Source organism: Corvus moneduloides, chromosome Z, assembly GCF_009650955.1.
Source record: "Corvus moneduloides isolate bCorMon1 chromosome Z, bCorMon1.pri, whole genome shotgun sequence".
Taxonomy (NCBI): Eukaryota; Metazoa; Chordata; class Aves; order Passeriformes; family Corvidae; genus Corvus; species Corvus moneduloides.
Window position 1 is genome coordinate 15,120,672 of NC_045511.1, and position 27,051 is coordinate 15,147,722.

At 60.6% G+C, this 27,051-nt stretch overlaps 2 protein-coding genes across 3 annotated transcripts; one reads left to right on the forward strand and one right to left on the reverse strand.

Annotated features, from left to right (window-relative positions):
• Nucleotides 1-9,124: 9,124 nt before the first annotated feature.
• On the forward strand, nucleotides 9,125-20,713 carry NPR2 (natriuretic peptide receptor 2). Of its 2 annotated transcripts, none has more exons than XM_032096820.1 (22): nucleotides 9,125-9,881; nucleotides 14,739-14,938; nucleotides 15,023-15,136; nucleotides 15,407-15,542; nucleotides 15,634-15,728; nucleotides 15,816-15,948; nucleotides 16,063-16,147; nucleotides 16,234-16,354; nucleotides 16,883-16,957; nucleotides 17,120-17,197; nucleotides 17,336-17,440; nucleotides 17,705-17,776; nucleotides 17,853-18,012; nucleotides 18,086-18,241; nucleotides 18,320-18,488; nucleotides 18,598-18,747; nucleotides 18,913-19,036; nucleotides 19,159-19,227; nucleotides 19,316-19,490; nucleotides 19,577-19,675; nucleotides 19,774-19,865; nucleotides 20,034-20,713. In XM_032096820.1, exons 1-22 carry the CDS (start codon nucleotides 9,158-9,160, stop codon nucleotides 20,085-20,087), a joined length of 3,186 nt encoding a protein of 1,061 aa, XP_031952711.1. In that variant the 5' UTR covers nucleotides 9,125-9,157; the 3' UTR covers nucleotides 20,088-20,713. The 2 variants fall into 2 exon arrangements, with proteins under 2 accessions (XP_031952711.1, XP_031952712.1); XM_032096821.1 differs by having other exon boundaries at nucleotides 18,601-18,747.
• A 592-nt stretch (nucleotides 20,714-21,305) lies between these two features.
• On the reverse strand, nucleotides 21,306-23,784 carry SPAG8 (sperm associated antigen 8). Its single transcript, XM_032096822.1, has 7 exons — nucleotides 23,707-23,784; nucleotides 22,891-23,320; nucleotides 22,114-22,270; nucleotides 21,978-22,023; nucleotides 21,765-21,879; nucleotides 21,587-21,649; nucleotides 21,306-21,503 (listed from the first exon to the last, which is right to left on the reverse strand). Exons 1-7 carry the CDS (start codon nucleotides 23,769-23,771, stop codon nucleotides 21,351-21,353), a joined length of 1,029 nt encoding a protein of 342 aa, XP_031952713.1. The 5' UTR covers nucleotides 23,772-23,784; the 3' UTR covers nucleotides 21,306-21,350.
• Nucleotides 23,785-27,051: the final 3,267 nt, after the last annotated feature.

Genomic DNA, 27,051 nt, shown 5'->3' on the forward strand with positions numbered 1-27,051 from the left:
GTAACTGCAATGAAATAATCCATCATTGTTTCATCAACAAGAACAGCAAATGTTAAAAAAAAGAAATGGTGAGTTTCACTCAGACGGCCACAGGATTTGGACAGGCTTCCAGGAGAGTGCTCAAATCCTGGGGCGACAGCATCTCTCAGCTGTGTGGAAGGGCATTGCCCTGCTCTGTCAGGAACATGGAGAGGCATACTCAGGATTTCTGTAGCCATTACAGTTTATTAAATAGAGGGTTAAAGCTACGAGAACGTTCATGGCCATTGGGTTTTTCATCACAGCGCTTTGCTGGGAAAATGCAGAGAAAAAGAGGAAGGAGTGTCAGGACACCTCTTGGCACATTGCAGAGGGATCTGGGCAGTGGAGGACTGTCCACACTGTGGCTCTGAATTAGGGAAGGGGCTGCTGGTCCCCCATAGCCTGGTGATCCTGCTATTCCACCTCCTGACCACTTTCCTTCCTCCACTTTTGCATTCCTGGGCACCCGCCTGGTCCCAGCACACACATGCCCATGGGTGATCCAGAGCATTTTGGTCCAGGCTGTACAGTAGGGGGCTTGTAATTTGGAAGCAGTGCCTGGAACTGGGCTTGGTGCTTCAGAGCTTCTGCTTGGGTTCTTGAGGGTGTTGTGGCAGGAGAAGCTGACACCCTCTCCTGCTGTGGCATCCTGGAGGAGGTTTTGCCACAGAGACTGAAAGAAGGCAACTGCTTTTGGTCTCACATCCTGGGGAACAACTGAGATCCAGGCAAGTACTGCAGAAAGGATAAAGGGGCTGGAAGAAGAGCCCCTCTGGAAGTTCAGTCACTCTGATTTGCCAGCCAGAGCCCAACAGCAGAGACCACTGCCTGTCTACATGTGCCAGTGAGCAGCAGTCACCAACTCTGAGTATTCCAGGATCCCACAGAAGGTCATATCCATGTCTCAGCATCCCCCCAGCAGGACCCAGCTCTCCTGCCTGGCCTGGCTCTCAGATTGTAGCTGTGCCTGAGAAAAGCTGGGTGATGCACCCCACCAAGGGCACAGTGCTGCTGACCTCCTCTCCCAGCAATCCCTCTGAAGAGCAGCAGAATGCCCAGTGCTGGGGATGGGACCCCACGGATGGGGAGGGATGAGCACCCAAGACAGTGGGTGCTGCAATGAGGTGACAACAGCCCACATCAGCACTGAAGGAGGCTCAGGGAGGAATAAATGATGCTGGACAAGTTGCCATCAGCAGAATCCAGGAGGGTTATAAAACCTCAATCTCCTGAGCCTTCAGCTGGGGCTGCAGCTGCAGAGCAGGAAGCAAACAGGATCCCGGCTGGCATTGTGAAAGCAAACACCATAAATCCAAGGAAGTGCTGTGATTGCTGTTTTAGGCACTGGGGAGCTTGGCTCCTGCTCCCCAAAGGCATTTTATTTTCTCTCTAAACAAACAAAAAAAAAAGCCAACCAAAAACAAAACCCCAAAAAAAAACCAAAAAAAACCAAAAAAGAAAACAAAAAAAACCCCCCAAAAAACCCCCGAAAAAACCCACAACCCCAATTTATCACTGGACCGAACTGCCTGGGTGCTGCTGTGGACCCTGAGGCAGCTCTGGGATGTGGGCACCTTTGCTCTACCAGCACCTTAAGGATGCTTCTAGCACCAAAGTACCCAGGGCACCAGGGCAGGTGCAGGAGGATGCTGGCTCTGAGTGATGACCACTCATGAATGCTCACTGCTCACCAGCATGGCCAGTCCCTGGGGAGAGGTGAGCAGAGGGGTGAGGAAGAGATAGGCAGCCAGGAGCTGGGAAGGGGAACAAGAGGAGACAAAGGGCTAACCAGGGAATGACAGCTGGCTCATGGCATCCTTCATCCCACAGCTGGCAAGCCCGATGGGATAGCTCACAGATGCTGGAGTACAGGTGAGATCAAACCCAGCCCCACCAGCAACGAGACTGTTACTCCAAAAAGGGGACAAAGTAGAGGGGGTGTGAGACAAACTTGATGTCACTTTACTCTGCAGACTGGCTGCCTGCTGGATGGAGCTTAATGCCAGTGGAGAAGCATGGGCTGCAAGGCGTGCCCTGTGTCCTCCATGGGTGTCCCTGGCCTCAGCACCCACACCCTGACCCTCCTTGCAGGGGGCAGATGTTCCAGCCCCGGGGGTTAGACACAGTATTTCACAGGGGCTCTACAATCCTGGCTGGACGGTGTCTGGGGGTTCCCTACCATGTGACAGGACCAGCTGTGGGATGGTGTCTGCAGGTCCCCAGTCATGGGATGGGCTCTATGTCCTGGGCAGTCCCATGCTGTGGTTCACTTGGGCTCTCATGCCCTCTTGCCCTCTCTCACATGGTCTCATCCTCCCTTGCTCATGCCCGTACTCCATTCCTTTGGCACTTTCCCAGGTTGTTTGTCCTAGCTGTGGCTGCTCTGCGTCAGGCCAGGTTTTGGCATCAGTGGGTCAGCCAAGCATTCCTGCTACCCTCGGCCCTGGCAGGGTGCTGGCACCCACCCTGGCTCTCCATCACCCTGGGTATCAGCATGGGTGTGCTGCAGCCTGTGGCTCTGCCCGGGCTCCCCTCAAGGAAACGTGCCGGGAGGTCACGGGGTGTTTAGGAAAACAGGCCTTGGCACTTGCTGGCCATACCCGGAAAATAAAAACATCCGGGCAGGCAGCTGCGTAGCGAGTGCGAGAGGCCGGCACTCCATAAATCCCCTGGAGCAGGTGCTTTGTAGTCGGCACAAGGAAATGAGCATATTATTCAGCTTGGCTTAAACCCCAAAATGTTTCCTGTCCTGTGAGTCAGAAATAACCCTGGGAGATCATTCCTTGGCCACGCAGAAGCCGCACCAGCCAAAAAAGTGCCAGGTACTTGTTGGCCTGGGGACTTGCTGAGGAGGTCAAGGGTCCAGGCACCCTATTTGGAGGGGATTTTGCCATGGCACTGTCATGCCACCAGTGCTGACCTCAGAATACAAATGGCCTCCAAAATGCTGACGATCCACCAGAGACTCCCAGACTGGTTTTGGGCACCTTGCTTCATTGGGATGCAGGGGCAGGGAGAACCGCAGGAGACCCTGAGGCTGTGTTCTGGGTGGATCCTGCAGATCTCTGGCCTCACTCTGGTATCAGAAAGACAGATCCCCCTGCACAGTGCTTTGGCTGTGTATTGGCACCCACAGGGCCACCCTGGGGTGCCACCCTGCTTTAGGGACACCCTACAGGAAAAGCTGTGGATGGGTGATGGCTTCATGGTGGAAGAGACTGCCTAGGGGGCCAGGGCCCCACATGCTCAGCCTGGGCATCCCAGAGAAGCTGGAGGGGAAAGCACCGTAGCAGGTGTTCCTGGCTTGGCACAGGCAGCACCCACCTGAAGGGGTTCATGGGTGACACTTCCTGTCCTGGTGCCCCGTGAGAACACTCCTAGGGTCCCACCCTGGGTCTGGGGCACAGAGACATGTGGGTTCTAGGGGCTCTCTGCACAGACACACAGGGACAACCCTGAAGTGACACAGGTGCCACATTTATCCACACTTTACCCTTTAAAATATTTGCCTTTGTTCTATTTTTTCCATTACTGGCACACAAAGTTCAAATCCAAACAAGAAGCCCTTCAGGTTCCCTGGACAGCAGGAGCACAGGAATCCCTTATGTGAAAAGGTCACCCTACATACCTGCACCAGTCCCTGTGTGCTTTGTGCCCACCCGGCCAATGCCTCAGTGACCTTCGGAAGGTGTTACTCTCCCATTTGGGATGGGGTGGCAACTTGAGCACCTGCAATAGAAAGCCCAGCAGAACCCTGACTCCCACTGGAGTAGAAATGTGAATCGTCGGTGGCACCTTCTCCATCTCTGCCCTCTTTCCACACAGCCTCCAGCAGGAAGGGGCTGCTGCCCATCCATGCTGGACCTCCCCATGACCCAGCACTGTTTGTGGCCTGGCACAGCAGCATCTGCACGACTCCTTCACCTGGCCCTGGTAGTGACAGCCATGCTACAGGCACTCACTTGTGGTGCCTGCCACGCTCTTTACAGCCACCTCCTGAGGCTGGCAGGTTTCTGGCTCCACTCTCGGTGTGGAGGTGAAGGAGACTGGCAGGGCCATGGCCTTGTGCTGCTGCACACTGGGAGGTGGAAAAACAACTGTCAGCTCAGGGGACCAGGGACTTGGTTATGCTTGCCAGGGGAACATGGGAAAGAAGATTGGAACCCCAGGAACATGAGCCCCCCAGGGCTGTGACCTTGGCGCCCATCATGATCTGGTGCAGTCCTAGGACCAGCATTGGTGTCATGAACAAGTGTTTGAGGTCACTTAAAAAATCACCAGCAAGGGTATCAGCATAAAACAGATTTAATATTAAGCAGCAGCACAACAATGGGGTGTGTATGGTGTGTATGGGGTGTGGAGTGTATATGGTGTGTGTCTGGTGTGTGTGTGGTGTGTGTGGGGTGTGTGTATGGTGTGTATGGTGTGTGGGGTGTGTGGGGGGTTCATTGGCAAGATCCACTCTACAACTTGGTAGACAGTTAAGGCACACTGAGGAGAAAAAAAGCAACAACAAACAAAATCTGGGCAATTAAAAGAGAAATGAACCGAAAACCATCTAGGGTTGTGTTTGTGCGTGTGTGTGTGTGTGTTTAGGTGTGTGTGACAAAAGGACAGTGAGGGCAAGGATAAAAAGGAATATGGCCTAAAAGCTCAACAGCAGTCACACTTAACACTACTTAACTTACAACTTAACCAATTAACAGAGGAATAACACTTAACAGCATCCAACCTGTGTAATTTAAACTTAACAACTTAGGAAAAGAACAACAGCATTTAACTTAGCTAATAACTTCTGACTTAGCCTTACTTACAGACCTAACTTACTTAGACTGAGGTACTTAAGCATCTAAGAGAGTAGCATTTCCCCCAGACTTGCTATAGCATATGCGTAGGGACATGCACACAGACAGAAAGTCAGTGCAAGCAAGGTACCTATGAGAAATTCCCCTCAGAGGTCAGTGAAATACTCACTCCAGATGGTTTTGCCATCTGCTCAAGGGGCAAAGGCTTGAGCCTTAAGGAGTGAGGGTATCAGCCCAGGATCCATTGTTGTTTGGCGATCCTCCGAGTACAGCAGACTTGAGTTTGCTGGCTCTGAGAGGCGCCACACAGAGGGGTCGCAACCCACCACGATCCAGGAGAGTTCCAAGAGTCTCATTTTGCACCACTGTTTATAGGATTGCAAGAGAGTGGGCTTTAGTCATAACAATGTTTCATCCTGGCCACAGTTTGGGTCGCCACTTTCTTTGAGTATCCCAGAAGAGGGATGTTCTGCCCTTCAGGGAGGAAAAAACAGTTTCCAAGGCTGTTCATAAAAAACCCCAGGAGCTCTATAGACAGCAGCAGTTCATGGAAACAGGCAGTATTTCTGATGAGCTGAAGAAGAGCTGAGCTCAGGTGCTGTTTTTCAAGGCTGAGGCCTAACAAGCATTTCTCAGATCTCAGTGCAGCCTGGAAAAGCAGGGGGGATGCATCACCACAATAGGTCACCGTGGATTCCCATGGACCACCACAGATGGCCATGGACCACTACAGACCACCAGGACCAGGGTGCTGGGCGCAGCTCAGTGCAAGGGAAGACTGTCATCCCAAGGTGTGGGATGTCAGCAGAATTCAATGTGAGACCGTGGCCGGGAAGGTGCAATGGAGTTAGAGAAACCCTAAGGTATCACACGTCTGTGTGTCATGGTGAGTGTATGGTGAGTGTGTGATCTGTGTGTGGTCTGTGTATGGGGTGTGTGTGATGTGTGTATGGTGTGTGTATAACACCACGGTGTTATGGTGCTATACATAACAACACGTGTATGGTGTGTGCAGTGTGTGGGGGGTGTGTGTATGGGGTGTGTATGGTGTGTGTATGTGTGTATGGGGTGTGTATGGTGTGTGTATGGTGTGTGTATGGGGTGTGTATGGGGTGTGTATGTGCGTATGGGGTGTGTATGGGGTGTGTATGGTGTACGTATGTGTGTATGGGGGGTGTGTGCGGTGTGTATGGGGTGTGTGTGGGGTGTGTATGGGGTGTATATGAGGTGTAGGGTGTATATGGTGTGTGTATGGGGTGTGTATGGGGTGTATATGAAGTGTGGAGTATATACGGTGTGTGTCTGGTATGTGTATGGGGTGTGTATGGTGTGTGCAGTGTGTGGGGGGTGTGTGTATGGTGTGTGTATGGGGTGTATATGGTGTGTGTACGGTGTGTGCAGTGTCTATGGGGTGTGTGGGGGGTGTGTATGAGGTGTGGGGTGTATATGGCGTGTGTCTGGTATGTGTATGGGGTGTATATGGTGTGTGTCTGGCCCGTGTGTCTGTGCGGTGTCTGTGAGGCGTGTGCGGTACCGGGGCGGTGACCGGGCCCCCTCTGCCGGCTCACCCGCGCACACACGGGGTGCCCCCGCACCCACATCCCCGTCACGGGCATCCCACGCACCCCATCCCTGCAGCAGCGAGTCCCCACCGGCTCCTCCCTCGCTCCCTCCGCCCCCTCTGCTTTTCTTCCCCATATCTCTGTTTTGTTTTACCACAGCCATTCCTCCGCTGGCTGCATCCCGCCTGCCGCAGGTCCCGCGGGAGCAGCACCACCTCCCGGAGAGGTGGAGGCGGAGGCTTTTCCCACTCAGTCTGCTGCCAGCCTTTCTGTGTCCCCTTTGCCCCCGACCTGGGCCACCGGAGGCTCAAGACAGGGGCCACAGGGCTGGGCTGGGGTCACCCGGATGATGCAGGGTCTGCCACCATCTGGGCCCCGTGAGCAGGGGTGATTCCGCCGGCACTACGGTCTCCAGTGGGACCATCACCACCCCACCATGCCCAGTCTCACACTCCACAGAAAAGCTCTTCCAGATCCTTCCAGCTTCTCATTTCTGGATGTAATCACTGTCGGTTGGATTTCACTGTCCTTCGGCTCAGCCACCGCTGCCAGCTCCGTGCCCCACCGGACGGAGCTATTTATAGCTGGCAATCCAACCCCTTCGTCTCGGGTTTTGCCGGGCTGGGTGGGCCGAGCTCCGCGACCCCACGACGAGAGGCACGTGTCACTCGTGGTGGGGACACCTGCAGTGTGAATGGTAGGGACAGTGAGAGGGACTGTGATTCCTGGCAACCCCAGAGGTGGAAGGACCCATGCCGGGGCACCCTGCGGTGCCATGCCCACGGTGCTGCTCTGCTCTCGTGGGTACCCCAAAATCCCGGGAGGGGACAGAGACGCCCTGTCCGCCTCTCAGCGCAGCATCCCTCAGGCATCTGAACTACACAGGACCTTGCAGGGGCCACCGTGCAGCCAGTGCGCTCCCCCTGTGCTCCCACCCGCAAGCATCCCACCCACACAGCTCGGAGCCGTGGGGCAGGGGCTGGCACCACCCCCAACGCCCCCCTCCAGTCTCTATCGCCCCCCACCCCCGCCCGATGGGAGCAGGCAGCAGGCTGGGAATCCCAGGAATGCACCATAGGCATGCTGCCCTCGCCGAGCCCCCCTTGTCCCACCGAGGCGTCCTGCAAACAAACGCACGGCACGTCTGTGTCCGCCCGGGCCGGGGGGTCCCTCCATGGCAGCCCATGACATCCCCTTAGGTCCTTCCCAAATCCCCGGGAGGACCAGCAGCCCCGCTCTGCCCGCGTTATCCCGGCCCCACGGTGTCTTGGGGGCTTGTGCAAGGCTCATCTCCCCATAGCCAGACCTTGCACCCCGAGCGCTCCCCTGTTCTCCCCTCAAAGGCGTCCACCCTCCTACCCCACCCCCCCACAGGCCAATGTCCCATAGCACAGGGGCTGGACCCCCAAAACCTGCAGTGGTGACGTGCCCGTTGCATCCAGCCCCTGCCGTCCCCTGCCCTCCTCTTCCCCTGCCCCGTCAGGTCTTGTGTCGGCCGGGTCCCTGTGGCACGGGTCCCAGCGTACCCTTCATTATTGGGGGGACACACTGAGTTCCAGGGACGTCTGGATCCTCAGGGCATCCCAGTTCTCAGGGTCCAACTCCCCAGGTGCCTCCCTGCCTCCCAAATCCCCGAGGACCTCTCCAACCTCCTCCCCTTCCCCAAGGGGAGACACCCACGCCCAAGGCACTGGAAGTCCCCACGAAGGAGGCACACAGATCCCGGGCAGCCCCTCCTCAGAGCCTGATTCCTCTTGTATCCCACAGCCTAAGACCTCCCAAAAATGCCTTGTGAGGACACCCACACCCAGCATATATCCCCTCCCCTTTCAGCGGGCTGTACCCCACAGCCGTGTATCCCTTCACATCCTCGCACCCCTCCCCCTGGTACCCCTTTGCCCCATCACACACATCCCCTGCACCCCAATGACTTCCCCAAACCCTGGGGACCCCCAGCATGAGACATCTCCTCCCCAGTCCCTACTCAGTGGCGGACCCTAGAGCCTGGGTGCTCCCTCACTGCACCTCTCCGAACCCAGGTACTTTCTCAATCCCCCACCCACTGGGGACACTCCAAACCCTAATGCTCCCTCCCCAGTTCCCCTCACGGACCCCCTAGATCCCACGTACCCCCTCCTCAATCCCTGACCACTGGGAGCCGCCGGCTCTGAGGACTTCCGTCCTTTAATCCTCCGAGGGGGACCCCCGAGCCCGTCCCCAACCCCTCCATCCAGAAGCCGAGCAGCCCAGTCCCTGCCTCAAACCGGTGCCCTCTCCTCCAATTCCCCCTCACCGCACCTCAGCAGAATCCAAGTACACCTCCCTCGGTTCCCCACCCACTGGGGACACCCCGAACGCGGATGCTCCTCCCTACCTCCCCTCCTGGATCCCCGAAAACACAGGCACCCCCTCCTCAATTCCTGCTTGCTAGGGGCCCCCGGACGTGGGGACCGCTCTCCCTAAGCCCCCGCTGGGTACCCCACAGCACTTCGCCAACCTGGAAGCCAGAGACGGCGAGCACCCCGCCACCCCCCCACCACACCAACCAGCGCCCCGCTCCCCGCTAGCCCCACCCCGGCCCCCCCTCTCCGGGGACACCGCCCCCCGCCCCGCCGCGGTGCCGCCCATCCCCGTGCCCGTCCGGCCGGGCGGGGACCGGCGGCGCCGCCCCCCCGGGGGAGGGCGGTCGGTGGCGGTCGGCGCGGCGGGGGCGCGGCGGGGGCGCCGGAGCGGCGGGCGGCGGCCGGGGCGGAGGAGCCAGCGCGGCCCATGGCTCCGCCGCTGCCGCTGCCGCTGCTGGCGCTGCTGCTGCTGCCGGTACCGACGGGCGCGGGGCGGCGGGCGGCGACCCCCGACGGGGCGCCCGCCAACTTGACGGTGGCGGTGGTGCTGCCGGAGCGCAACGTGAGCTACGCGTGGGCTTGGCCGCGCGTGGGTCCGGCGCTGAGCCTGGCGCTGGAAGCGCTGGAGCGGGGCGAGCCGCCCCTGCTGCCGCGGCCCTTCTCGGTGCGCGTCGAGTTCATGAGCTCGGAGCTGGAGGGCGCCTGCTCCGAGTACGTGGCACCGCTCAACGCCGTGGACCTGAAGCTCTACCACGACCCCGACGTGCTGTTCGGGCCGGGCTGCGTGTACCCCGCTGCGTCCGTGGGGCGCTTCGCCTCTCACTGGCGGCTGCCCCTCATCACCGGCGGGGCGGTGGCCGCGGGTTTCAGCCGCAAACGGGAGCACTACAGCACGACGGTGCGCACCGGGCCCTCGGCACCCAAACTGGGCGCCTTCGTCTCCCACCTCCACGCGCACTTCAACTGGAGCGCCCGCGCCGTGCTCCTCTACGTGGACCGCAAGACCGACGACCGACCCTACTACTTCACCGTCGAGGGTGTCTACCAGGAGCTGCAGGATGGCAACAACCTCACCGTCACCGTCCACATCTACTCCCCCGAGGAGGGCGGCCCCCACACCGCCGTCCACTTCATCAAAGCCAACGGGCGCGGTGCGTGGGGTGGCGCGGCGTGGGGTGTGGGGGGGCACGATGACCACGGGTGGGATGGGGCTGAGGGCCCGGGGAGCGGGGGCGGTGGTGTGGGGGTGGGAGGTGGAAGGGAAAGCAGAGGGAGCTCCCCTCGGGAGATCTGCGTAGGGCTCCGAGGGGGGAGGCAGTATCCTCCGTGGGGCACAGCGAGGGGCTGAGGGTGCGGTGGGATCCGTGTGGGAGTCGGGGGGGACCATTGGACCCGTCTGGGACACAGCAGGGGGAAGGACGGGGTGCAGCAAGGGGTTCTGTGGACAACTCGTAGGGTACAGCAAGGGGTTAAGGGAGCGGCAGGACCCATCTGGGGCACAGAGAGGGGATGGGGATGCAGTGGGACCTCTACAGGACACAGCAAAGGACTGGGAACACAGTGGGACACATGTGGGGCACAAAAAGGGACCAGGGCAGCAGTGGGACCTGTTTGGGGCACATCAAGGGGTTAGGGGGCAATGGAGATCCACACAGGGCACAGCAACTGTCAGAGAGGGCAGTGAGATACATATGGGGCGCAGCAAGAGGATGGGGATACAGTGTGATCATGTGGGGCGCAGCAACAGTCCAAGGAGACGCTGGCACCTTTGCGGGGCACCATGAGGGTGATGGGACACTGGGACCTGTGAAGGGTCGAGAGCAAAATGGCGCCCATGTGAGGCATGGCAAGGGACCAAGGATCTCCTGGGACTCACGTGGGGTCCAGCGGGGGGTGGGCAGAGCGAGACCTGTGGTGGGGCATGGCAAAGGGCCAGAGGAAGAGTGGGATAGACCCCTGTGGAGCACAAGGAGGGGCTGGAGGCACAGTGGGACCCGTGTGGGGCATGAGGATGGGCTGAGGGCACAGTGGGACCCATGTGGGGCACAGGGATGGGTGGGCAAAATGGGTTCTGTGTGGGGTGCAGTGAGACTTGAGCACATTTTCTCACAGTCGGGCTGGAAGAGCAGCGGGACCTGCGCAGGAGGTGAGTTCACAGGTGACAAGACAGGACCTGAGCCCCCTGGGCCAAGCCCTGTGCCAGTGGAGGGGCCAGAATGCAGCAGGAGGAGGGGGCATATTGTCTCTCTCCCAGGCCCCCAGCCTGGTCAACCTTTGCCAGCAAGAGCTGGGGCAGACCCCCACCTTCATGGAACACATGCTATGAAGGGTACCCTGTGGGGCCACCCGACCTTCTGTCTTAGCAGGATCGGGGTGACCCAGGCACGTCCTTGGAGGCGGAAGGTGATGGAGTGGATGTAGCTTTCTGAAGGATGCCATCAGCTGTGGTTACGTGCCCAGAGAACCACGGTGCCAACATACCTAGGTGGCTGTGCCATGGTCAGGCAGAGCCCCCCAGACTGGCACCTGGGTACCTGGGCTGTGCCTGTCCCTGCTGCACCCCTGGGATGGGGCTGTGATGGCCCCACCCTGCTGATGGAGGGATAAATCAATTTGGTGCCTTGCGAGTGCCCCAGGAGAGCAGCTATATTGGGAGCGGGAGGAAATGGAGGGGCTTACGGAGGCAGCTGGAGAGCAAGGGCAGCCTGATGCTCTTTCATTATTGATGAGCAGGGTGTATTGATCCCGGAGTCAGCCACTCCGCAGTGCTTCTTAATGGATTCTGAGATGCTGTGTCATTAGGAAGGACATCTAGCCGGGATAAGTGGAGCCAGATGGGCCAGCAGGACTCGTGTCCAAGGCTGGGCAGGACCAGGCTGCAGGGGGGAGGTGGGGTGTGGTGCTTTGGGGTGCTGGACTGGGTTCCCGTCAGGACTGAGGCCAGTGAAGCTGAGTCCGTGGAGTGAGCATTCTCTGGCTGCCCCTCTGGGGTGGAAGCTCCTGCATGTGCCATCACCAGCCGTGGCGTTTGGAGCTTCTTATGGGATGGGGGCAAAGGACTCTGCAGGGAGAAAGGCTGAAATCAGTGATTCCCATCAACATTTCCCTCTTCGTGCTGTAAATCACCCCAACAGGAATCAATCCCTCCTGGTGTGGGCAGGAGGTTGTGGTTGCTGGGGGAGAAGGCCAGGCATGGGCAGAGACCTGAGGGCTTTCTAAGCTGGGGTTGTAGTCGCAGAGTCGTGGAAAGGCTTGGGTTGGCAGGGACCTTAAATATCATTTAGTTCCATTCCCCCTGCCATGGGCAGAGATGTGGAGAGGGTCTGGGCCTCTCTGGCCACAGCTCAGAGATGGCGCCAGGGTGTGGGGCTGAGTGGAGCTGCGTGCTTGGCCCACGGGTATGGGTGCTCAGGCCAGCAAAGCTGGTGCTAGGTCCTTTCCTAACCCAAGTGTGTGGGGCAGGTAGTGGGGACCTGCAAGGCTGTCCCAGGGGTTGGGACCCCTGCATGGCATGGCGTGGAGAGGGAAGCAGGATCTTCAGCTGCATCCATGTCCGTGCCCTGCAATAACATCACGTATCACCCCTCTTGGCGTCACCTTCCTTCTCCCAAGTCACGGGCAGGAGTTTGATAAACATTTCCTGGAGAAAGCTGCTTCCCTGCCCCCTGTGCATCCCTAACACTGGTGGTTCTTGACATTTACAGGTCTAATGAATGGGCACGAGGGGGGGTGGGATTGCCCCTCTCACCAAAGCCTGGGCGACGTGCAGGGGCCCACGTCTCTCCTGCCATTTGCAAAAGCACTGATATAATTAGAGCTGTGGTTGAGGGAATTACCGGAGCATCTGCCTGCAAAAACCTCAGGTCCCCTGCCAGGGGAGGTGGCTGGGTGGTGCTGCTGGAGGGGAGTGCATTTGGTCCTCATCCTCACACTCCCCCTGGGCATGGAACGGCACTTGGCCAGTGCGATGGTCTCTGCGCTGCAGTGCCCTGTGCTGGTGAGGCTGCTCAAAACTGGGATTTGCCGCCCGAACCCAGGATTTGCCCTCACTTTAGGGTTATCTTCCATCATACAGGGGTCAAGCAGTGTTCTGCCACCTCATCTGCATGCTCGTGGTCCTGCCCCTTCGCTGGGGCCTGGCACTCTGCCACCTACACCAGAGATGCCCCCTAAATAAATGTCAGGGTGCTGGATGCACTCCAGCCTTGCAGAACTTAATTCCCCTTGTCCTGGGTGATGCTGAGGCTGCATTTGGCCATTTGCTAGCCCCTGGGGGGGGCGTGAGCCCCCTAAGGCACTGCTGGCCATGCAGGAGGATGCCAGCTGGAGGCAGCTGCCTGCCTCAGGGAGACCCCCAAGCACTGACCCTTGCTTCTGCACAGCTCATGCGACCTGTCCCCAGGGAGCCGTCTGGGCGCCATCCATCCCCTTGCTTGGTGGCCTTTGACCAGGCAGGCTTTCGCTGCCGCCGCAGGGGCTGGCTGCCTGCAGTGTCCCACCATCTGCCACCAGCTGTTATGGCTCCCCAGCCCCTGTGGCTCCCTTTTCTTGGCGCCTGCAGTGGGATGGGGAGGGTCCCATCTGTGTCCTTGGGGGGGACCCTTAGGCTCTGCATGTTGGGGAGGTGCTGAGCTGCCCATCCTGGATGAGAAATTGGGGGACAGTACATTTCTTGGGGCAGGACTAGCAAAGTGGGGAAGCCAAGAGTGTTTATTTGAAGTATTGCAGCATTCAGAGGGAACCATTTCAAACCCTGGAACAGGCTTTTGCTCACACACAGCCCACGGTGCTGCGATTTCCCTCTCCCCCGTGCCCAGGAGCAGCTCCCCACATTGCTGTGGATTCCCTGTGCCCAAGGTGGCTGTGCTGGGTCTCTTCTCCCACGTGTGGGCTTCCTCACTGCCCCCATGGGTGACCCTTCCAGCCCTGCTGCCCACATAGCGGGGTGCCTGTGTCGCTGGGTGCCTTCCAGCAGCAGAGACCCCTTCCCAGAGTGCGAGGCTTCCTTGCTGTCCCCAGCCCCCCCACTCCCCGGGTCCAGCCGGGGCGCTGGGCCCCATGCAGAAGAGCTGTGTGCCGGGGCCAGCGCCCAAGCGTGACATTCCTCCAGCACCCGCTGCCGCCGCCTCCTCCGTTGCTCAATCCCGGGTTCCCAGCCAGACTGGCTGGAGCGGGGGCCCTGGTTTTCCGGGGGGAGGGAGGAGGCAGTGTCAGGATCCTCAGCAAGGGCACGGAGGGCCCCTGCTCGGGGGGGTTCGGACACTCTATGGGGCCCGTCCCCACAGCCTGTGATGCCCTGTGCGAGCGGCGTGCCGGCCCCACACAGCGCTCGGGTTGACATCCCATGAGAGCTGACCGAGCCCTCAGAAGAGGGTGGGGGCAGGCGGGACAGCCCGACGGGGCCCGGGCATCCCCTTGCCGTGTGGGTCACACCGGCGAGATGCTCTGTTTCCAATTAGCGCCAGTGGCCGCCGAAGGTGCTGGAATCTGGGAACCTGCGCATTCCTGCCGCACGGACAGCCGGCCACGAACCAAAACATGGGTTTGTCCCATTCCACAGCTCGGGTTCCCCAGGGACCTCCGGTGCACGGCTCCAGTGCCTCTCCCAGCCCCCCGATTCCGTGGCTGGGGCTGGCATGGAGCAGCCGGGAAGCTGATGCAGGGGGGAGAGATCCCCTGGCTGGTTTTTGCTGTATCAGGGTGTGCGGGGTCGGTGCCTGCAGCATCCACCTCATGATTTGCAGCAAGTTTTCCCCTGTTCTCCTCTCCCCCTTCAGCCCGAGGTGATTGATGGGGCAAGAGTGGGTCTGTGCCAGCAAGGGCTGTGGGTCTGGCTACGGGGCACAGGGAGGCGTGAGCCAAGCACTGCCCCATCTGCCTGCTCCATCCCCCCGCAGCCACCGAGTGCTCCCGGGGCTGCTCTGCCCCATCTGCCCCATTGCTGGCTGTGTGCCCGGGGTGCAGTGGGGTGTCCCTGCCTCCCTGAAGCCCCTGCTTCTCTCTGGCAGTGGTGTATCTCTGCGGGCCACCGGAGATGCTGCGGCAGATCATGCAGTTGGCGCAGCAGGAGAACCTCACCAATGGTGACTACGTCTTCTTCTACCTGGACGTCTTCGGGGAGAGCCTGCGGGGAGACTCTGCCCGTGACGCCTTCAAGCCCTGGCAGGAGAGCCCAGGCCAGGATTCAGGGCTGCGCGAGGCTTTCCAGGTGAGCTGGGCCCACCTGCCTGGGGACAGAAACCTTACCAGCCTGGCCTCACTGTGTGAACCAGAGTGCTGTGCTCGGTTGCAGATGGTGCTGGTGATCACCTACTATGAGCCCCAAAACCCCGAGTACCAGCATTTCCAAACCCAACTCATCTTGCGAGCTAAGCAGAAGTTTGGGGTGCAGCTCAACTACTCCCTGGTGAGTGAGTCCCCCTGCACGCTGGGGTGGTGGGGCCCCTTCTCATGGGTCTGAGGCACGTCACCAGGATGCAGAGGGTGGGACACAGCCACAGGTAGTGCCAGAGGGGTTGTCCCTGGTGGGAACAGCCACAAGCACTGCCATCCCTGCAGGGTGCATGTTGTCCCCAGTGTGGTTATGGGGCCGTGGGTGGGTGCGTGGTCCTGCTGTGAAGGTTCTGGGGAGCTCCTGTGTGCGTGGCTGTGGGTGTGCTCAGATTCCCCCTGGCAGATGAACCTGGTGGCGGGGTGTTTCTATGATGGGATGCTGCTGTACGCCATGGTGCTGAATGAGACTCTGCGCGAGGGCGGCTCCAAGAAAAACGCCACCCACATCATCGAGAAGATGCGGGACCGCAAGTTCCAGGGTAACACTGGGATGGGGGAAGCTGGGCTGTGGGTGCCGTGGGGGCAGTGGAACTCAGTCCCTGTCCCACCTGGGTCTTAATTCTCCCACAGGTGTGACAGGGCTTGTGAGCATGGACAGCAACAATGACCGAGACACTGACTTCAACCTATGGGCCATGAGCGACCCCAAGACCGGGCAGTATGAGGTGGGGGCCAGCACCAGGTTCCCTCTGGCTGGGGCTGGGGGATAGGATGGTGGGGGCTGGGGGTGGCCTTATCTCTCTTTTCCTTAGGTGGTGGGACACTACTCAGGTGTGGAGAAGCAAATCCACTGGCTGGGACGACCCATCCCCTGGGTGAAGGGGGCTCCCCCCTTGGACAACCCTCCCTGTGTCTTTGATGTGGATGACCCCTCCTGTGAAAAAAGTGGGTGTCCTGGGTCCCTACATCACTTGGACCCAAGAACCCTTCCCTATGAGTGCATTTCAGCCTGGCCATCATAGCCAGTTGGACCACCCTGACATCCTCTCCTGTCTGCAGCTCCCCTCTCCATGCTGGCCATCGTGGCTTTGGGCACTGGCCTCACCTTTGTCATGTTTGGTATCTCCAGCTTCCTCATCTTCAGGTCAGTCAGGACTGGGGGAACCTCTGTCTGGTGGGGGGACAGGCAGGGCAGGGCAGATGGGGGCCTGACCCCTCTGTGTCCCCCAGGAAGCTGATGCTGGAGAAGGAGCTTGCCAGCATGCTCTGGAGGATCCGCTGGGATGAGCTGCAGTTTGGAAGTCCTGAGCGGTACCACAAGGCAGCAGGCAGCCGGCTCACCTTGTCCCTGGTGAGAGGAGCCATCCCTGGGGCACCACCCTGCCCCTGTGCTGCCTTCCCTCCCTGCACGACACCCACATGATTACCTCCATGTAACAGCCCTCTGTTTCCTACAGAGCCACAGCCCCCCTGCATCTCTTCTTAGCACAGCTCTTGATCCTTACAGAGTTCTCCATCCCCAGTGGAAACACACTCCATTCATCCCTGGCATGACTTTCCATCCCCTGCAGAGCCACTATAGATCCATCCTCTACACAGCCCCCAATCCCCGATGCAGCACCATACTTCATCAAGCCCCTGTGTTGCCCTCCATTACCTACACAGACGTACCTTATCCATGTCCTACACTCCATGCAGTGCACCATGCCCCATCCCAGAGTCTTTGCCTTTGCTACAGAGCATACAGAGCTTATCCTGACCCTTTAGAGCTCATCCTGCACCATCCCCCACACATTCTTGGATGTCCCCGCCCTGCTACATTGCCGCAGGCCACCCCTCCACCCGAGGGCTCCTGTCTCTATTCCCCTCCTTCCCACAGCGTGGCTCCAGCTATGGCTCCCTGATGACCACCCATGGCAAGTACCAGATCTTCGCCAACACCGGCCACTTCAAGGTCAGTGCAGCAGGCAGGGAGCTGAGCCCTCCCCCTGAAATGCCCCAGCTCTGTTGTGCTCCCCCTTGGCTGCACCCCCATCCTGCAGGATGTTGGCACTTTCCTCCCCTTTGCAAATTTACCCAGTGGGCATTGACCTTTTCCCCTTCCCAAACACCCCAGGGCAACGTTGTGGCCATTAAGCACATCAACAAGAAGCGCATCGAGTTGACACGGCAGGTGCTCTTCGAGCTAAAACATGTAGGTTTGGGGTCTGGGCTGGGGTGGGCAGCCTGCTTGGGGGTGCAGGAACTGGTCCTGGGAGTGTGGGAGGGTAGTAGGAGCAGTAGTTCATCCCCTTTGACCTCAAGACTGTCTTGGGTCCGCTTGCACCTGCAGATGCGGGACATCCAGTTCAACCACTTGACTCGCTTCATCGGGGCGTGCATCGACCCCCCCAACATCTGCATCATCACTGAGTACTGCCCACGGGGCAGCTTGCAGGTAGCAGGGCTTGGGGACACTGCGGGTGACACTTAGACATTCCTGGTGACCCAGTTGGGCTGGGGCATTGTGGACAGGGCTGTGGATGCTGGTGGCCACCTGAGCCCTCCCTACAAGGCTCACAGCTGAGCTGTCCAAGCGGGCGTCAGAGGCCAGTGGAGGGGTGGGGGTGGGTGCTGCAGACCCCCACAGTTGGGCACTTGGTGAGGCTACTGTCACCATGCCCTGGGTGCTTGGTGGGGTCCACTCAATGTGCTACCTCAGGATGTCCTGGAGAACGAGAGCATCAACCTGGACTGGATGTTTCGCTACTCCCTCATCAATGACATTGTCAAGGTACCCAGCTGAGGGGTGCAAGGGGCTGGGGGAGGTGCCTGAGAGATACGAGCTTCACTGCATCCATCTGTCCCAGGGAATGGCCTTCCTGCACAACAGCATCATTGGTCATCATGGCAGCCTCAAGTCATCCAACTGCGTGGTGGACAGTCGCTTTGTGCTGAAGATCACCGACTACGGCCTGGCCAGCTTCCGCTCGCCCAGCGACAACGAGGACACGCATGCACTGTATGCCAGTGAGTGCCTGCCTGGGGGGACCAGGGGGATGGGGTGGCCTTGTCTCACTTCTCCATTGCTTTGTCCCACCAGAGAAGCTATGGACAGCCCCAGAGCTGCTGCAGAAGGGGCACCTGCCCACCCCAGGCATGCAGAAAGCTGATGTCTACAGCTTCGGCATCATCGTGCAGGAGGTCGCTCTGCGCAACGGCCCCTTCTACATCGAGGGCATGGACTTGAGCCCCAAAGGTGAGGGTGGGGGGACGTGTGTGGAGGTCTTGCCCCACCATGGAGATCTGGTGCTCACTGTTGGCCACACCTCGGCAGAGATTGTGCAGAAGGTGCGTAACAGCCAGAAGCCCTTCTTCCGCCCGTCCATTGACATTGGGGTGCACACTGAGGAGCTGGCAGTGCTGATGGAACGCTGCTGGGCGCAGGAGCCGGCCGAGCGCCCTGACTTCAGTCAGATCAAGATCTTCATCCGTAGATTCAACAAGTGGGTGGTTGGTGTGCAGTGACAGTGGCCCTGGGTGGGAGTGGGGACAGCCATGGTGGTGGTGGTTGGGGGGCACCTCTTCCTGCAGTGCCAGCTGACTGCACCCCGGCAGGGAGGGAAGCACCAGCATCCTGGACAACCTGCTGTCACGCATGGAGCAGTATGCCAACAACCTGGAGAAGCTGGTGGAAGAGAGGACACAGGCCTACCTGGAGGAAAAGCGCAAGGCAGAGAACCTCCTCTACCAGATTCTGCCCCAGTGAGAGGGGGAGAGGGGGGGCGGGTGTGGGTCTGAGGGTTGGCATGGGTTCAGCATGCACCCACTGCCATGCAAGCATGGGGTCCCTTCCCATGCTGGTGTGGGGCAAGGGTTGCAGGGGGAACAGGGGGTTTAGTGGTGATGGCTCACCACCATCCTTGCCAGCTCTGTGGCAGAGCAGCTGAAGCGTGGAGAGACAGTGCGGGCTGAGGCTTTCGACAGTGTCACCATCTACTTCAGTGACATAGTGGGCTTTACTGCCCTCTCGGCAGAGAGCACTCCCATGCAGGTGAGAGCAGGGCTTGGGGGGCAGCGCCTCTGTGGTGGGGGTCTCACACCCTGCCAGTGCCATCCCTGGAGTTGGGGGAACATACCCACTCCCAGCTGCCCACACACCCTTGTTCCATCCAGGTCGTGATGCTGCTGAACGATCTCTACACTTGCTTTGATGCCATCATCGACAATTTTGATGTCTACAAGGTGAGTGCAGTGGTAAGCAAGCACAGCCCCCCAAAGTGAGGCAGGCAGCAAGGAGCCCAGGTTGGACCTGCTCCCCCTGCCCCCACAGGTGGAGACCATTGGGGATGCCTACATGGTGGTCTCGGGGCTGCCGGTGCGCAATGGGAAGCTGCATGCCCGTGAGATTGTCCGCATGGCCCTGGCCCTGCTTGAGGCTGTCAAAACCTTCAAGATCCGTCACCGTCCCAACGACCAGCTCCACCTGCGCATCGGCATACACACCGGTGAGCCCCCATGCCACCCAGCTGGAGGGTGCTCGCCCACCCAGCCACCCGCCCTGCAGCATCCCTGAGCGCGTCTGTGCCTGCAGGTCCTGTGTGCGCCGGAGTGGTGGGTCTGAAGATGCCGCGGTACTGCCTCTTCGGGGACACGGTGAACACTGCGTCCCGCATGGAATCCAATGGCCAGGGTAAGCCATGGGGCTGGCAGCTGGGGTCCAGAGCCACAGGGTGTGTCCTGCTCCCACGGCACTCAGCCGTGTCTCTCTTGCCCCTCTGTGCTCCCCAGCCCTGAAGATCCATGTCTCATCTGCCACCAAAGAAGTCCTGGATGAGTTTGGCTGCTTTGAGCTGGAGCTGCGTGGGGATGTAGAGATGAAGGTGAGGGCACAGGGACGCCAGTGGGGTACCAGCCCTTCCTACCACAGGGGAATGTGATGGGGAGGTGGGTTGGGGCTGGGACCCCTTGTTGCCCTCAATGCAGGGGATGACACCCAAGAAGCAGTTCCAGGGGCAGGCAGGGTCTAAACTGCTCACCTCTGCCTCCAGGGCAAGGGAAAGATGCGGACATACTGGCTGCTGGGCGAGAGGAAAGACCCTTAAGTCATCTGAGCCCAGTGGCTGTGGCAGAGCCCCCAGCTCAATGAAGCCACCAGTGTTTTCCAGTGCCCCAGGATGCACCGGCACCCCCCTCCCATCACTGCATCCACCACCGCCTCTGCAGCCCCCCTGCTTCAGCAGGGCCTGGGCAAGGTGGGGCAGCGGCTGCAGCAGCACCGTCTGCCCTCCTCCATCAGCACCAGCAAAGCCCACCTTTCCCACAGCCTCTGCTGGAGTGGGGTAACCAGCCCTGATCCAGCCTGAGGGACCTTGTATCCCCCCCACCCTCTGAGGTCTGCCACCCCTGCCCTCTCCCCTGTGGCTCAGCTGGCTCTGAGCTTCTCCGGGGCCTGGCTGCCCCACAGGGCACTTTGCCGTCTCTTTTCAGTACCTGGACCCCAGCAGAAGTTGTGCTCATGTCAACCCCTCCCTGGGGTGGGGGGAAATGGGGATTCCTGCCAAGACTGACTCCTTGGCCAGGTCAGGCTTCAATGCCGCAGCTCCCCCCCTCCCCAGTCTCCCCCTCTCCTGTATATAACCCCACCGGGTCATGTAAATACCCACCCTTCCTCCAGGTGTAAATATAGGACTCGCTGCAACTATTTTGTTGAAATACAAACTTCCCCAGATCCATCTGTCCCATGACCTCTACCTCGCTCTGCCCCAGCATGCCAAGTGGGGAGGGAGGCCAGGGGGGACCGCAGTATGGAACTCAGCCTGGGCTGGGGACAGCTGCCTGAAACATCCGAAGAGATCGTATCCCAGGGGGTCTGTCTGCGGCACAGGGCCGCGGTGTGGGCATGGGGAGCCAGTGCCGGGCAGTAGCAGCAGCGGCTGTTGAGGCCTTGGGCGGTGCTGGGAAGGCAGGGCTGCCGTGGCGGGGTTTGCTTTGGCGTGAGGGCTGCAGTGCGTTCCTCTGAGCTCATGCTCTGGCCGCCCCGCTGCCGCCTCTTACTGGAACACACCTGTGCCGGGGGACTGGAACAGCGGCTGCTGTCACCCGCTGCGTGCGCTGGGAAGGGACGTGTCCCAGGGGATGGGGCTGTGCCAGGGGCTTTCCCTCCATGCCCAAGGAGGAAGTCTTTGGGCTGCCACGTATTTTGGGTCAACAGGAAATTGCAATGGGGCTGAAAGGTTTCCCATTTTGCTTCATGGTCCCATGGGATTTGAGATCCCAGGGACACAGTGCTCCCTCTCCAAACATCCAGCTTGAGGATGGCCTTGGGGTGGGCAAGGATGCTGGGACCACCTGTGTCCCCTTGTTTTTTATTGCTTGTGGGACTGGAGCTGGCTGCTCAGGGGGTCGTAGGGGTCAGAGAGGTTGAAAGGCTCAGGATGCCCTAAGTACATGGTAATGGGAGTGGAGAAGGCTGCATTCTTCTTGAAGGGAATGTTTCTGCCGAAGAGGCTGGTGACACCCTGGAGAGGAGAGAATTGGAGAGGTCTCTGTCAGCAGCTGAGACCCCCAGGGTGCTGGCAGGGCAGGGTGGTGGGGGGCTTACCGGCTGTCCACGGGCTTGCTCCAGCCAGAAGCTGGTTGGCTGCTCCGTTAAGTAGTTGTGAGGCTGCAGTGGAAGCAAAATGTGGGTGGGGGGATGGCATGCTCGGCAGGACACGGGAGCCTTGTGGCCTCCCTGGAGGCTGCTGCAAGCTGAGGGGGGGGATGTCTACTGCCTGTACCTGAGTGATGGGCTGGGGTGTGGACTGGAAGCCCATGGCATGGAAGTCCTGGTGCGTGGTGGAGACAGGTTCCATGCGCCTCGGGCGGGGATGGATTTCCTCCTCCGTCTCCTTACTGCAGTCAGAGCAGACCCCACACCCCTCAGCTCTGGGATCCTTGCCCCCCCAGGTCCCCTTCTCTGGGGTGGTCATCACGCAGGGATGCAGGCTTGCCTGTATTTCTCATAGAGCATGGATGCCAGTGTGGCCTTCCGCTGCCCTGCAGAGGGGAAGGTGCCATCAGCCTCACAGCTAAGATTCCCCTGCTGCCTTTTTGGGGTGCACGTGGCTTGGGGGGGTTCAGCCTCACCTTGCCCCAGCAGCAGGACCCTGGTAGGTGGGCAGTACTTCGGGGCAGAGCTGTCAGTGAGTGAGGACAGGAACTGGTGGATCGGTAGTCCATGGTAGCCACGCTGGAAGTCCTCACAGCCCAAATCCTTCCGAGAGTCCAGGGGGTCCGCAAGTGTCTGGGGATGGACAGTGGGGGCTGTGGAAGGGGGCAGGAGCCAAGCTGCACTGCCCCATACCTGCTCCTGGCTTTTAGGCTTTTGATAGCCCCAGAGGCATAACCTGCAAAGAGGGGTTATGGTCTTTCTGGCCAGAAACCTGGCAAAGCCAGAGCAGGGACACAGCTTGGGCAAGGCTGACCTGCCTGGTGGAGGTCAGCCAGCCTTGTATGGCTGTCCCAAGCATCTGGGTGCACAGACTGCCCCTGGGCAAGCACTCTTACAGCACTTGAACAACCCAATGAGTCCCCAGGCTGTGGCACAGCTTGGCCCATCAGGTGCCCCCCAGCATGGCTTGCCCAAGCAGGCATCCCCACACCACTGTGATGGGCCACGATACACAGCTCCTGCTCCCCAGCAGCGAGATCCCAGCTCCCTTCTTGCCTTACTGTTACTCCCCACATGCCTGCCTGTGCCTTTTGTGCTATTGAGTTTCATCCCTTATCTATCCCGCTGGGCTGAAGGTCATCCGGGTGGCTATTTAAAGAGAGGGGTCTGCCCAGGAGCAGGGAGCTTCACAAGATCAGCATGTGGGACACAACGGGGCCAGCTTTGAGGGGCATTCTCCCTTATGGAGTTACCTCCTTCTGCCAGTCGCAGCTCACGCAGCTTTGCTGGGGCACCGACTGGCTGGGCTTCTCTGCAGGCGTGGGTGGGGTGGGGGGCAGCCCCGGCACTGCGGTGGTGGACTCCTTCTCGGGGCGAGTCCCCCACTTTCCAAGCCAGGGAGGCAGCTTTATCCCAGAGGGATCCTTCCCAGTCTCTGGGGATGGCACCGTGCTGGGCAGAACTGGTAGGGCCTCAGTAGGCAGCTCATCTGTGTCTGATACATCCTGGGGCGGCTCGGCTGTGCCTGACATCTCCTGGACCCTCCTGGCGGTGGTTGTCAGCGTCTCACTGTGGCACGGGAGCCTCTCCACAGGCACCTCGGGCACAGGCTGATAACCTCGGACCCTGCACGGTGGCCTGTCCCCATGCCATCTGGGAGCCACATGGCTTGTCAGAGTCCCCCTGCAGGTGGGAACAGACCCTGAAGAAAGGCAGCGGGGCACATCCCCCAATTCCAACCACATCCTCAGCCCTCACCACCACGGGCAGGGTCTTGACCCCGGGTCCTCTGTGTCACCCCCACACCGAGGCAAGGGACAAGGGATTTCTCTCCGTCTGGGGGACAGAAGCAGTGCCTGCTGCTGGGTCTGTCATCTGAAGGGGTCTCCCCCTCCCTAACTTCCTTTTGTCCCCTCGACCTCCAGAAGCAACACCATTCCCACCCTCATACCTGGGCTCTGCCCCCTCCCTGCTCCGACTTCCCCACAGGCCGGACCCACCATTTTCTCATTCCCCCCGGCCCCTAAGGCTCCACAGGCCCTGCCCCGACTCTCCCCACCCGGGGTTACCCCACGGGGTCTCGCTGCCCGCGGCCTGAGCCGCACCCCACGGCGCAGCCGCCTCCCCGCTCCATGGCGCATGCGCGCGGTGGGACGCGCCTCTCTCCGTGGAGACGGCGCACGGCGGCCGCGCGCCTGTGGGTGGAGCCGCGCGCGTGCGCGCCTCCCATTGGCGGAGAGCTGAGAGGGGGCGTGGCCTTTGGCCGCAGTGGGCATGGCAAGAGGGCGGGTGAGCCGGGCAATGGGCGTGGTCTCTGCGGAGCGGGCGGGGCGGGGCGCGCTCGGCGTGAGGGGCTGCGCTGATGGGGGACGGGGCTGTGTAGGGGACGGGAGTGCGGAGGGCTGGGAGTCTAGGGGGATGGGGGCGCCGGGCTGCAGGGCCACAGGGATGCCCGCGCTGCACTACAGGATCGGGGTTGTCCCCACCCCTGGGGCCCACGTCCTCCGCGCCAGCCTGTCCCGGTGCCCTGGGGCCGCCACTTAGTGCAAGGGTGGCCGCAGGGGCTCTCGGGGGTGCAGCGTGCCTGGGCAGGGCCAGCACAGCCCCGCTGGGGCAGCAGGAGGGAAGAGCCCAGGACTCCTGAGGACACACTGCTCCCCCCGGCTTGACCCAAGTGACCCCCAACACCGCTTGGGCCTGGCATGGAATATGCCCGCTTGCCCCAGGGACTCCCAGCTGGCCAAGGGTGATGGGGCGGGGCGTGCCCGGCGCCTGGCTGGGTGCAGCCGGTGCCCGCCGGCGTGGAGCAGCTGCCTTCTCTCACCACCGGCCCTCGATGGGCCCCCGGCCCCATCCCCTCAGAGGCCGAGCAGAAGAAGGGCCCTTTGATAGCAGGCGGCGGGCTCGGGAGCAGGGCTGTTATTCCAGGGCTCTGCGGTGTGCGCCGACGGGGCAGCGTGCGCTCCACGCTGGGGCCTCTGTTTTTCCTGGCTGGAGATGTGCTCGGCCCTTCTGGCCTCGGCGGGCCAGGGGGGCCCCCACTGGGGACCGCTCCTCCCTGCGGGCCCTCGGCCCCGTGCCAAGCAGGGGCTCCTCCAAGCCCATCTGCTGCACAGCTGCAGGGAGGATGGAGAGATGGGAGACGTGTCCCGAGCTCATCTCATGGCTCCCCCGTGCTGGGGCCACATCAGCCCTGCTGCCGCTGGAGGGGGGTGCCAGGGTGCCCCCAGGGCTGGCAGCTCGCTGTGAGGGTTCTGGGCTGCATGCTGCTGGTCGTGCCCCCATGCTCAGCCATGGGCCCAGTGGTGGCCCCTGAGGTGCACCCGTAGCCCAGCTCATGCTGAAGGGGTGGCAGCTTGGGGACCCTGCCCCAGCTTGCATCCCTTTTGGTGGTCTTCCTAGGAGTATCCCCAGATTCCCTACCAAACACTCGTGGGCTTACCAAAAGCCTGGCCAGGCAGCATGTGTGCCTGAAGGATACTGAAGGGATACTAACAGCACCAAAGTACACTGCGGGACAGGGAGTGTGGCTATGCCAACCCGGAGTGCGCACTCACTGTGGGGCAAACTACCCTGGGGTGGTCTGTGGGGCATCACTGTGGGGCTGTACTCTGGCAGCATCAGCTCGGGACAGCAGCCCTGGAGCTGCTGGAGCACATCTGGCCGCCTCTCGCCGGCTGACACATCCCTTTCAGCCCCCCCGCCCGGCTCTTTTGGGAACTTGCGTCATTTGTGATCCTCTCCGGCTGAATAACCAAAACAGCCCTTGGCCTCGGTCTCCCCCCACCTCGGCCCCATGGGGCTGTGACCACTGTCCTGCCCCGCCGCTGCCTGGGGACTGACAAAATAAACCTGGCACAGGAAGAAACGCGATTGCAGACGACTGGTCCCGACCTTGCGTGCCAGCCCGTGCCCTGTGCCCTGTGCCCAGTCCAGCACTCCCTGGGGGACTGCTCTGGGCGAGCTGTGGGAGATAATGTCCTGGGGATCCCTGAGCCCTCTTTAGCGTCCCCACCTCCCCAGGGACACCCAACCCCTCTTTGGGGTACACATCCCTGAGGTAGGGCTGTCCCGAGTCCAAGAGTGGCCCCAGCCCGCGCTGAGCCTCAGAAGCAGGAAGCAGCAATATCAACAATTTTAAGGCTCATTTACACCCCGAAAACGTTCCCCATACTATACTGGGTGTGTATGTGTGGGAAGTGACTGGGCTCTGCCACAGCCCCACACAGCTCCCGGGGGCCCCCCGCCGCCAGCGCCACCGAGCCGGGGGATGAACAGAGCCGCCATTCTCCCCGGCGGGCTGCGGTCCCCTGCGCGGCGGCTGGCGGGGGCCCAGGCGGTCCCGACGGCGGTGCCAGGTGGGCCGTGCACCGCGCCAGCACCGGCCCCTGCCACTAAATATAGCCACGGCAGCCAGCCGCGGAGCAGCGGGCGCGGGAGGCACGCGGCAGGGAGCGGGCGGCCGCATGCGCCGAGCCCCCCGTGTGCTCCCCTCACGGGGCCGGCGGCGACACGTGCAGGCAGGAGAGCGCGGTCAAGGCCTGTAAACAGCGCCGTGCGGGCACAGAGCCGGCGGTGCTTTGTGTGCACGGGGGTCTGGAGCGTGCAGTTTCCCTCGGTGGTTCACAGTTGTGGGGTTTGGAGTGAAGGGTGCAATGTGTTTTCCTCAGTGTGTGGCTGGGGGCTCTGGGGCGAGCGATAGAGTTTCCCTCGGAGGTGCATAGTTGGGGGGGGGGGGGTCTGGGGTGAGCAGTGCAGTTGAGTTTTGCATGGCAGTGCACATGGAAGCAATGTAGTGGCTGCAGTGGGGGGGAGTACACGGGTATGTGTACATGGAGGGGGCAGCAGGTCCACCCACCATTGCAGCCTGTCCTGCCCTGTGCTCTGCTCAGGGATATGAACCTCCTGTGAGCTCCCAGAGAGGCCCCTCTGGGGTGGACGAGAAGTACACATGCAGAAGTACACAAGCCTGCTCTGAGGGCTTTTAGATCAATCAAGTGCAATTAACTGGTTTTGAAAAGCAGGGAAACATCAGCATCCAGTACAGGGCTCTGGCAGCAACATGGGGGTGCTGGCCAGGAGGTGATGTGAGGCAGAACAGGGAGTGTGTGATGGCAGTGAGGCTGGGTGGGCAGCCCTGAACATGGTGTCCTACTGATACCCCAGGGATGTTCCCCCACTTGGGGACACCCTTGTGGCACCCAGCCTGCTCCCCCAGCCCAGCACCAAGATGAGTCTTTTGCCTGTGAGCTGTGGGCTTCTGCTTCTGCTTCAACTGTAGGGCTCCAGATCATCTCCAGCATGGGGCAGGTTGGTATGTGTGGAGCCCAGACCCTCTGCAAAAAGCAGGGTACCAACTCTCTACTGCTGTGACAATGGAGGCCAGTCCTGCCCAGGCCAGCCACCTCCACCCC

What these genes read in the sequence shown, in the direction of transcription:
- SPAG8 (XM_032096822.1), bottom strand. Translation starts at nt 23,771, where the DNA reads ATGGAGCGGGGAGGCGGCTGCGCCGTGGGGTGCGGCTCAGGCCGCGGG. An exon ending in CACCCCAGCCCATCACTCAG is followed by an intron (nt 21,650 to 21,764) that starts GTACAGGCAGTA and finishes CTTCCACTGCAG; the next exon opens with CCTCACAACTACTTAACGGA. An exon ending in AGCAAGCCCGTGGACAGCCG is followed by an intron (nt 21,504 to 21,586) that starts GTAAGCCCCCCA and finishes TCTCCTCTCCAG; the next exon opens with GGTGTCACCAGCCTCTTCGG.
- NPR2 (XM_032096820.1), top strand. Translation starts at nt 9,158, where the DNA reads ATGGCTCCGCCGCTGCCGCTGCCGCTGCTGGCGCTGCTGCTGCTGCCG. An exon ending in TGACCCCTCCTGTGAAAAAA is followed by an intron (nt 15,949 to 16,062) that starts GTGGGTGTCCTG and finishes TCCTGTCTGCAG; the next exon opens with CTCCCCTCTCCATGCTGGCC. An exon ending in TTCATCCGTAGATTCAACAA is followed by an intron (nt 18,489 to 18,597) that starts GTGGGTGGTTGG and finishes ACTGCACCCCGG; the next exon opens with CAGGGAGGGAAGCACCAGCA.